This window comes from Acanthisitta chloris, unplaced genomic scaffold (genome assembly GCF_000695815.1).
Source record: "Acanthisitta chloris isolate BGI_N310 unplaced genomic scaffold, ASM69581v1 scaffold38305, whole genome shotgun sequence".
Classification (NCBI taxonomy): domain Eukaryota; kingdom Metazoa; phylum Chordata; class Aves; order Passeriformes; family Acanthisittidae; genus Acanthisitta; species Acanthisitta chloris.
This window is the reverse complement of record NW_008676060.1, coordinates 8142-18570: the sequence shown is the minus strand read 5'-3', so window position 1 is coordinate 18570 and position 10429 is coordinate 8142. Positions and strand designations below refer to the sequence as shown.

The 10429-nt window shown below is 40.3% G+C and overlaps 1 protein-coding gene across 2 annotated transcripts; it reads left to right on the top strand.

Annotated features, from left to right (window-relative positions):
• Positions 1-839: 839 nt before the first annotated feature.
• Positions 840-6561, top strand: LOC103803421 (chromosome unknown open reading frame, human C6orf62). Of its 2 annotated transcripts, none has more exons than XM_009075973.1 (5): positions 840-1172; positions 3106-3282; positions 3774-3896; positions 4603-4737; positions 5275-6561. In XM_009075973.1, exons 1-5 carry the CDS (start codon positions 1044-1046, stop codon positions 5398-5400), a joined length of 690 nt encoding a protein of 229 aa, XP_009074221.1. In that variant the 5' UTR covers positions 840-1043; the 3' UTR covers positions 5401-6561. The 2 variants fall into 2 exon arrangements, with proteins under 2 accessions (XP_009074221.1, XP_009074222.1); XM_009075974.1 differs by having other exon boundaries at positions 1011-1172; positions 3109-3282.
• Positions 6562-10429: the final 3868 nt, after the last annotated feature.

Below are 10429 nucleotides of genomic sequence, written 5' to 3'. Positions count from 1 at the left end.
GAGGGGAAGCGAAGAGCGTTGGCCATGCACAGCCTGGGCTGACCGCGCTCGCTCACACCAGCAGAGAGAGAGGGAGAGAGCAGGATCCCCGGGGGATCAGCAGCCCAGGGAGCGTGTGAGCTGTCGGGGGATGTAGAGCTCTCCCACTGGTAGGGAGCCCCGAGTTTAGGGCGCTGATTCGGGTTTCAGTCTCTAGGTGAGATAATACAGTCCTTTGAACCCCTGCCCGCCCCTTGTCAATGGCCATCATGATCCCTCTTCTCTTCGGCAGCAGTAGCCTCAGGGCAATGATGAGCAGGATGAAGTTAGAAATGACTCCGCTGTCTTTTCTCTTTGCTCCCCTGCGAACCAGCGCTTTGTTGTCTGTAATCGATTTTGTTGTTGTTGGCAGAGAAATGTCATACTTCCCGGGTTGTGCACTCCTCCTTTGCACCCTTTTCTCTGCTCTCCACCAAGTGTAATAATTCTAAAGCAAACAAAAAGACGGGCAACATAGCAATAGTGGAAAGGCGCGAGGAAGATAATCAGTAGGGTCATGGATCTGGCTGGGGTAAAACGCAACTTGTAACTTCAGCTTCGGGTTTTTTTTTTTGTAAGCAGAGCAAAAGTTACCCCTCCATGGGTTGGGCTTGTGCCAATTGCTTTTTATTGTACACATAAATCGTGATAAGATTTGTTTGGGGTTTGTTTTTTTTGGTTGGGTTTTTTTTTCCCCCTCCTCATTCTTACCCACTTATTCCTGCGGTTAAACTGTTCAAATTTTTGTCTTCAAAATTCTTAGGTTTTTTTTTCTTCTTGGTTTATTGTAAAACCTCTTGTCCAGCCATGGCTGGACAACTGCTTACTTTGTTTCTTGCCCCCTTCAGTACGACGTTCTCCTAAATACTGCCTGAGGTGCAGTTTTGGGTTACATTAGCGTTTTAACTGTTCAGTCGCATTAGCAGGAATCAAACGACTTGTTTCTGTTGTACTTGAGTCTTACGAAAAGGTGCCCATAGTTTAGTGACAGTTTCCAAAGGCTTTAGTACCACCTGTGTTACAAAATGGGGGACCCAAACTCCCGGAAGAAACAAGCTCTGAACAGACTTCGTGCTCAGCTTAGAAAGAAAAAAGAATCTTTAGCTGACCAGTTTGACTTCAAGATGTACATTGCCTTTGTGTTCAAAGACAAGGTAACTGTTTTAATGTGTCTCTCTTCTGTTACATGTTGAGTGTGCTGTGCAAAGTCTTTGCTACCTGATTGCATCAAACGTTTTATCCGTAATAGATTCCATTCGCTTGTTTAATTTTCTTTTCAAAGTGCTAGCTGCTATAATATTTAGTTTGCATTTGTCATGTTGGCACTTTGTATGTTACAGTTTCGTAATGCAGAGGGTGCCAGTGCCTCATTAAGTGGTTACTTCGTGACTTCTGCATTGGGTAGATATTTTTCAAAGTTAAACCTGTAATTTGTTAAGCCTGATTGGGGTCTGACTTGCATAATTGTTGGCAGTGAGCAATTGAGCTGTGAAGAGAGACCTGGCTGGGGCGCTGGCCGAGTTACTGTGTTTATCTGGTGAAAGCAGAAGGGAAGGACCTCGCGGTGGAAGGGAGGAGTCACAGAATGCAATGTGAAAGTGGCCCAAGTGCGCAGGCACGTGTGAAACTGCTGCTACCATTTTGAAAGGGAGCGGGGAGGGCAGAGAGGAAATCTCTGCTTGGCTGCCACCTCTGCTGCTGGATGCTGCGCACCCAGGTCGGGAGCTGGGTGATACTTCGGGAGCTGGATATAGGCCCGCAGTTGCAGGAGAGTTTCCATCCCCAGAAGGTGAAGAAAAGGAGGTGCTTATAGGGAGTGAAAGTGCTGAAAAAATGATGAGGAAATGAAGACAGAAACAAATGTCAACAGAGAACATAATGCATGAAATGCGTGTAGATGGGCACTGAAATTATTTAATCCCCTCAAATGTACATTTTTTGCATTTGCTGCAATAATTACATGATTTTAGTGACAACCGTTCCTTGAAAAGCTTCATTAAAATTCCTGAGTTGATTTTGTTTGTCAGTTCCAGTGCAAACAGGGATGGATCTATTGGGATGTAATTTCTGATTACTCTCTCATAGTAATAAAGAGGATGTTTAAGCAATGGCAGCAGTTTTCTTAGATGACACAAGTTGGAGTATTCATACTGCTTTCTGGTTGCTTTGTAGAAATCTGTTCCAAACACCTATTTTAAATCCTTGCTTATATCACAGTGAAGTGAAAATGTCCATACCATACCAGTTTGTTAGCTCAGCTTAGCTTGGTCAGCAAACAGTTGCCTGTTATGGGTGTTTTGGCTAGGGAAGTGGAGTATTATTTTGTGAAGTGTGCTTTGTCTGTCGTGTAGCTCTTAAGTAGGTCAAGACTTCTCACGAGCTATAATAAAGGTGCTAGACATACAACTTGAAGTGATTTTACATACAGAAAAAACTTCAAATTCTCATCATGTTTTGGCCTTTCTTGAGAGATACGGAAATATTTGTAGTGAGTATAAAAGTTACTTAGCAAATTAAAATGGTACTTATTTGAGAAGATTATAACTTAGAGGTAACTTCAGATGGCATCTCCATCACCCACTGTTACCATATGTTGCATTGAAAGACTTCACTTTACATAAAAAGCCAGCTATAAAAAATGGAAAAGGTGAAAAAAAAACCATATGTTGCATTGAAAGACTTCACTGTTCATAAAAAGCCAACTATAAAAAACGGAAAAGGTGAAAAAATGTGCTACTTGATTTGTGAAGAGAATTTCGCAGAGGGCTCTAGGTTTGACCAAAGTCATGTACTCTAGTTGGTGATGGGGCAGTTGTGTTATGTTTAGATACAGCTTTAGTGTTTGCAAGATCAGCAGGTAAATCTGCATCTTTGGAGACTACAGAAATGTGTGTTCAACTTCTATAAAAAGTTGTTGGACTGATTGTGTTAAATTTTTAAATTTTGGTGTGATTTGTGACAAAGTCTTAACTTGCATGATACGTGCTTTATACATGAATGCTAACAGAAAATCACAGATGCTAAAATAAGCCTATAGTTGCCTGTAAAGGATTGTAATCTTAATATAATCTGTGCTTTTTTTTCCAGAAGAAAAAGTCAGCGCTTTTTGAAGTGTCTGAAGTGATACCAGTCATGACCAATAATTATGAAGAAAATATCCTGAAAGGTGTGCGGGATTCCAGCTATTCTTTGGAAAGTTCCTTAGAGCTTCTGCAGAAGGATGTAGTACAGCTCCATGCACCCCGCTACCAGTCTATGCGCAGGGTAAGGCTCCTTTTCATGCTTGCCGAATCTTGGTTTGTCAACACTTGTGCTTTTCTTTGTCAGTCTTACGGCTAAGCCTGCCTTTTTCTCTACTCACTTGCTGCGTGAAGGGTAACCAACAGCATGTGTGTTTTGAAGCTGTCTGCTTAAGCTTTACCTCTCATTCGGAGTTATGCCTTGGGAATTGATAGTATCTTCTTGCCATCTTTGTCCTTTAGCAGGCATGTGTTAATAATTCTTGAAGCAACTGCTGTACAACTGAGTGGTTTTGAGTTACGAATATTGGAAGATAAGACAGTCTTTGTTTGCTTAAAGCTGTAGTTTATATTAACTGGCTGCTGATACCAAAATTCAATGGAAAACAAGGAAGACTTTAGTTGTGCTTCGAGTAATCAATAGCACCTCTAAATTATGTGCCTGTATAGATGAGTTGCCTGCCTGTGTCTTTGACTAATGAAGGGAATGTAAGTACGGAACTTGACTGCTTGCAGGATGTGATCGGCTGTACCCAGGAGATGGACTTCATTCTATGGCCTCGCAATGATATTGAGAAGATAGTCTGTCTCCTGTTCTCTCGGTGGAAGGGATCCGATGAACCCTTTAGGCCTGTTCAGGTATTTGGTTTTGGCATTTCACTTCCATAAGTAACTTACACCTGGAGAAGAGAATAAGTACTGTCCTTCACAATAAATTGACAAGGTATGTGACTTCTGTGAATATTAGAAAATATGCTGTCTGTTCTCATTTATAAAGCAGTCAGTGTTTCGAATGCCAAATTCTGCCTCCCTCTGAAGTTATATTAGCACTTCCAAAGGACCTTTGCAGATGATATATATGTATAAATGCATAGTGTGTTTGCATTTGTAGAGGTGGATTAGATATGCCTCTTAGTACAATTGACTTGTTGTTTAAATATGCTGGTGTTGTCAAGGTACCGTGAGTATCCCAAGGTGCACTGTCTGGTTAGAGGAAAGAGGGTATTGAGCTGGATGGAACCTTTGCATCATAATTTTGCCTAGAAAGTGATGCACAGGGATGTTCTGCCACAGCAGCAGGGTAAATTGGGGTTTATGTGTGTGATTAAAGTTGCACCTGTAAATTGTTAATACGTCATTGCAATGACTAATGTGTTGGCAGGATGAAACTAGGAAATTGTTTAAATTGTGCCAGGACTCAAGTGTGGCATTGCTGTGGCCCAAATTTCTGTCTTTCGTAGATCGGAAAAGGAAAGAAACAAGTGGTTGTAAAGCCCCAGATTGAAAGAGATTAGTGGGTTACCTGTGAATTTAATAATTTATTCCCTTCCCTCATACCATGTAGGCCAAGTTTGAATTTCATCATGGTGACTATGAAAAACAGTTTCTGCATGTTCTGAGCCGAAAGGACAAGACTGGAATTGTTGTCAACAACCCTAACCAGTCAGTGTTTCTCTTCATTGACAGACAGCACTTGCAGGTAAGCTGCTTTTGTCCTCGTCTTGACAAGTGTGTGTTAAGTATATAAAGCTTTTTCTTCTTGGGAACATCAATGATGCGAAATACTCAAGTAGAAAAATTGATCATGCATTCATGATTGCATTTTGGCAGTTTCCGAGGAAACTTATATTATAAATAGGATTCATATATGCAAAAACTTATCCATGGGCCACAGATGGGTTCACATAGAATTAATTTAATGTTCTTGTATTAAAAATTACATGAGTTCTAAAATTAAATGTTTTGGAAAAATTAAAACATTGGCTTGATTTGGGTAATAGTACAGAAATTACTCAAGTGAAGAATGAACAGAGTAGTGAAAACATTTTATGCATTAGAGGCTGCAGACTGTTTTTTGAGTTCAGGCTGTTCATATGTATGAAACAGTGGCTTTTGAGTGTCTGTTGTTCTCCACAACCAGCAGCAAGCTGACAGTTGGGCTGTATCTTCTGGGTGTCTGCCTGTTAGTTAACTTATAGGTTTAATAGCTTTTTCTTTGGTTTTTCTGTGCCTCTAGACTCCAAAAAACAAAGCTACAATATTCAAGTTATGCAGCATCTGCCTGTACCTGCCACAGGAGCAGCTCACTCACTGGACGGTTGGTACCATAGAGGATCACCTCTGTCCTTACATGCCAGAGTAAGGTACTGGCCAGCAAAATGGGGAAGATCACAGAATGCAGCAGTGGATTTTTCACTTTCCTCACCACTTTATTCTTTCAGAATTTAGAAGAAAATGGACTCATGTTCAGAACACTATACATTGTGAAACTTGATCATCCTGGATTTTTTTAATCATTTGTATCTCAGAACTTTGCAATTTTTTTTTAGATGTTTTCTGCATGGACCTTGTGAAAGAGAGGATGCTCTGCACACTTCTCTGCACTGCATCAGCATCTTACTAAAATGTGAAATGAAGGGACTGTTCATTGAAACAAATGTATCTGAAAGCACAAGGTGATCATTTGTGGTGGTGTTCCCATTTGTGCTGGTCATGCCCCCTAACATCTATAATGTTAGCCATCAGTATTTGGAGGGTGAGAAGTGAATGTAACGGGTATAAAAGCCTTATAGCTTTGCTGTTAATGATTGTATTGAAGAGCACTATCATTCATTTTAATGAGCGAAGAGGTGACTATTACAATAGGAAGTAAATGTGGGAAAGAAATCTTAAAAAAAGGCATCTCATTTAATGTGTAGGCTTTTTTTGCCTCTTTTATTTTGCTGGGCCATGTCTGAGTTTACTGGCACTTTTGTTTTGGTTTCTTTCCCCAAGATGCTGTATAACTGTATGAAGGTATTCTTTTGCGTTGGATGCATTTATACAGATGAGGCAGACCTGGAGTCTGAAGTTGCTAAAGCAGCTCACAAAAAAGGTTAAAAAATAGCTGCAGAAACAATGTTGGTAGAGGATTATATTTTCTTGAGAGTTGAGACTTGTAAACTTGCAGGTGAACTGTGCAGGAAATACTGGTTTCTAAAGCATTTCTTATGGAAAACCCATCGAGGTTGTTTTTTTTTTTCTTTTGGAGTAGACATTATAAACCAATGTAAAAAAAGTGTTTGGAGTGTCAAAAGTTGGTTCTGACAGAACATTTTAAGATTGTGCAATGAAAAAAGGAAGACTACTGTATAGTTTTGATGACAAAGAAGGCTCTGCTTAAGGGTTGAGTACTTTACTGGAGTAAAACTGCATAAGCCTGCTCCCTTTGGATAAAACTAGTGCTTACCTGTTTAAAACTTGTATTTAGCTTTTGTTTGGAATTGGAAAAAATTGGAACTTAAATAAATTAGGTGAAAGATGACTGGTTTTATTTATGGAAGTATTATAATTTGAATTTTAGTAGTGTCTTACCTCTTAACAGTGTCACTCATTACAAACACTGAAAATGTGCAGACTGTGAAAGTTACTGATACTAGCAAAGATTAGTGGCAAAGATGTTCTTGCCATGTGTTTTGAAAAGTACCTGACAGAAATACTGGAATTACTAACATACTATTGTATTGGTACATGGGTATTTTTACTTCTTCAGTTATAAATTCATACAGGTTAATCTGAAGCATCCTAGAAGAACACCACCTGAAAGCTCCAACTTCACTTTCATAGAGGCCTTAAGTTACAAAGAAATATCTTGAAAATGCTGCTCTGCAGAATGCTAAGACTTGGAAAATATTTAATAACCACCATACTTGCTAGTAGTACTTAAAGTTACCCTGCTGTAAGTGCCTCTTCTTTGAATGACCAGAAAGACATAATATCAAGTGTCCATAGGAAGCTTGAGGTGGGTTTTGTAGGGTCTTGAATGCTCAAGTTTTGTGAGTTTGGAATTTGCTTGCTAAGTGCCATCCCTTTGTTTCTTCTTAATTTGTCATTTTGGACATCATCTTACAGCAGTGAGACTAGAGCATAGTTACTTTGGTGGCAGGGCCCTCTTTGTATCAGCTTTGTGGCTTTTTGGTAGGCTTTCTTCAAAAGTGTAGGTTTTATCTCACAAAGCTAATTCTTACAAAGCACAGTTCGTGATGGTGTGCACCTAATTTGTTTCTTCAGTGGAGCTGTTTGTAAATACAGAAAGGGCTCTTAGAAGAATTCTAGGTACTACCTGCTGTGGCTCCTTTGGATATGCTAACACCAGGAATTGAAACACAGTTAATATTGCACCTGAATATGAGAGTTCCACCAGGATGTTGCCTGAGAGGATGTGTCCTGAGAACTTGGTAAGTGCCAGTGGGGCAGAGATAAATGTGAAGGCAGGAAAATTGAGTAGACGGAAGCCCATTAAATCTCTTGCATCTCGATGAATTGTCTGGTGAAGGGAAGCTTGTGCCAGATGCTTTCAGGATAATGAGAAGAAGCCTCTTAAATGTCTTAACCTGTCCATGACTATATTTTCTCTTCACTTTTCAAGCTTCAGCAGTGCAAGAGTTAATCAAAATACAGTAACATGGACAGAACTGCTCTATAAGCATGGCTGAAGTGTAATAGGCCTGTGGTTAGTTTGCAGTTGATGCCCTTTGTCACATCTGTCTCAAAGCATAAATTTCTTCTTGAAATCTATTTTGTTACACTAAAAGTGATCTGTTAAGTGACAAATAGTAGAAACATGTTCAGATTATTCAGCCTTTCTCTTAAAAAAGGAGAGAATTTGGTTACTTGGTTACTAATCTTCGAACACTGAATATTAAGCCGGTTAGAAACAAAGCTGATGAAAAGTTGGTAATTTTGCAAGTTTCAATTTTCTGGACATTAAAAAAAATTCTGAAATACCTTTTTGATCTGTGCTTAGAAAGTACTAAACAGAGGAGCAGTCTTCACCACAGGGAGGTGGGCAAGGTCCTTGTGAACATCTTTTACATGGCACTAAAGTGCAAAGTATTTTGAAATTAAAACCTGATACAAGTGCCATATGCTTTTGCTCTTTGCATACACTCCCAGCTTGTGGCAGGCATCCTTCCCTGCCCACTTCTGTTCAGGAGAACACTGCTTTTCTTCTTGCACTTGTCATGTGCTGAGTCATTAGGTTATTTGCAGTTAATGAACACCACCTCATGTTAAATCTGGATCTCTGGGGGTTGAACAGTGAGAAGGGTCACTGAAAGGATTTTTTGCCTGTTAATGGTGAGATTAGTGTAATGGACTGTTAGAGGCTTCATTTAAGATTGTTAGTGTTCCTGCCATTGAGCATGATGGTCTTTTAAAGTCGAGTTCCTAGAGTACATTTACATCCCCTAATTAGAGAGCCATGTGGTGTGAGTGTACTTAATTGCTGTTTACTTTTACTAGCTTGAAAAGGCATCTCAGATTTTTCATTTCGCATTTATTCCAGCAGCAAATTCACAAGCTGTGCAATCTTCCAGATTCTGGAACAGCTTTCTGGAGCGAAGTACTGAGAGAAAACACTGTGAAAGCCCTTTGCAAAAGGGAAAAAAAGAGATGAGCATGGCATTTTGAGGAATGGTACTAGCCTGAGTGGTGTTTATTAAAGTCCTTTTGTGGAAACATTAATTTTGCTAATCTTTACTTATAAACCATTCTTTCTCAAAACATGAGGCCAATGTTATTTGGCCCTTAGTGTTATTAGCAGCTAGAAAGAATATTTCTGTGTATGGATTTTGGCTTCATTTGCACTTGTGCTGCTTGAGGCCATGGTGGTGGTGTGAGAGCAAGGCCTCACCTTGTAGGTGTCATCTGTATCTGCTGGGGTACTGTACTTCAAGAGGTTGAGACAAGAGTGAGGCTCTGCATTAGAAGATCCCTTAGCTTTGCCTGCTGGCATCAGGGCTGGGTGCTTTGTATTAGTTTGGTGTTTAAATCTTCCTCATTGTGTTCTTGGAGCAGAGATGACCTCTCTGCTGTCAGGAATACCGTGGAGGAGGCTGTGCTTCTGTCTGCAGCAGTAGCTGCTGCTTCCTGATTTGTGCACTGCAGCTGGGAGTCACGAGGCTGACTGGGCAGTGCAGATGCTGTAGAGGGCTGAGGGCTGCTCTACAAGTTAACTGAAGCTAAGTGCTAAGTGTAATTTTTCTTCTGCATGGCTGACTGAAGTGCTTTTTAGGGCTGAAGATATCTGTGACCTACTTCTGCTTGGAAAGGATTTACATATGGAAAGGTTCCTTAATTTGAGCACAATTACTGTATGCTAGAGCACCCACTCAACAAACTGCTTTTTTTAGACTCCTGAAATCTATTCAAGCAGCTACTGCTTTTATGCAAAAGAAATCAAAATATCCAGAAGGTATTGTCATAGTGAAGGAAAGGAGAGGGGTTTTTGTTCGGTGGGGCTTTTTTGTTTGGTGGTTTGGGGTTCTTTTTCCTGAAGGGATAGCAAATGTGTCTTGTTTGATAAAAGCTTGCAGGTAATTTACTCTGTTTTAGGTGAGAACTGTATATGCTGCTGTATCCCACAGCCATGGCAGCTTGGGACTGGGGATCTGGTCATTCAGTGAGTGCATTACAGAATCACAAAGGTAATAACTATCATCATGTTGTTCCTGTACTCAAGTAGCAAAATAGGAATCTGAGTGCTTTTTTCTTCATTTCCATGGATAATGAGGTAACAGGTTTTGTGGGGTTCCTTGTACTGGCTGAATGGTTTCTGCCTGATAGAATATTCTAAAAGATAGAAAATTCTGGAACTGTTACTGATAGAATGCAGTTGGAAATTCTTCCATATGCCCTGACAGTGGCTTGGAGCCAGTCAATGAAGCTGAACAGATTTGAACTGCTGTTCAGAACAGTTACTTAACAGCCTGATTCTCCTCAGGGTAATGTTTGTGAATTTGAGAACTGTAAACCAATTAGCTCATCATTAAACTGGCAGACTAACCAGCAGCTCAACCATGAGACCTGTGATGGGCACTTCAACCTGAAAGATTAACAAGAAGTCCTGATAGTTTCAACACTTGCTTCAGCCGTGACACCCTTCTTTACCCTTTCCTCTCCTGACTTTATCACTGACAAGCTGTGTCTTCCCAAGAGCTGGAATCCTTAATGACTAAACCTCTCCTGAGAGCATCTAAATCTGTGATCAGCCTTTGCTCGGATTAGTATCTGGACTCAGGATTTTAAATGCCAGTGGGAACAAGTCTGTTTTGATTCCTCACTTTCTCAAGGCATCTGTAATGCACAGCTCTAGCATGGTGTGAGCCCCTGAATGTCAGTCTGAATGCCTT

What these genes read in the sequence shown, in the direction of transcription:
- LOC103803421 (XM_009075973.1), top strand. Translation starts at nt 1,044, where the DNA reads ATGGGGGACCCAAACTCCCGGAAGAAACAAGCTCTGAACAGACTTCGT. An exon ending in CCTTTGTGTTCAAAGACAAG is followed by an intron (nt 1,173 to 3,105) that starts GTAACTGTTTTA and finishes TTTTTTTTCCAG; the next exon opens with AAGAAAAAGTCAGCGCTTTT. An exon ending in AACCCTTTAGGCCTGTTCAG is followed by an intron (nt 3,897 to 4,602) that starts GTATTTGGTTTT and finishes CATACCATGTAG; the next exon opens with GCCAAGTTTGAATTTCATCA.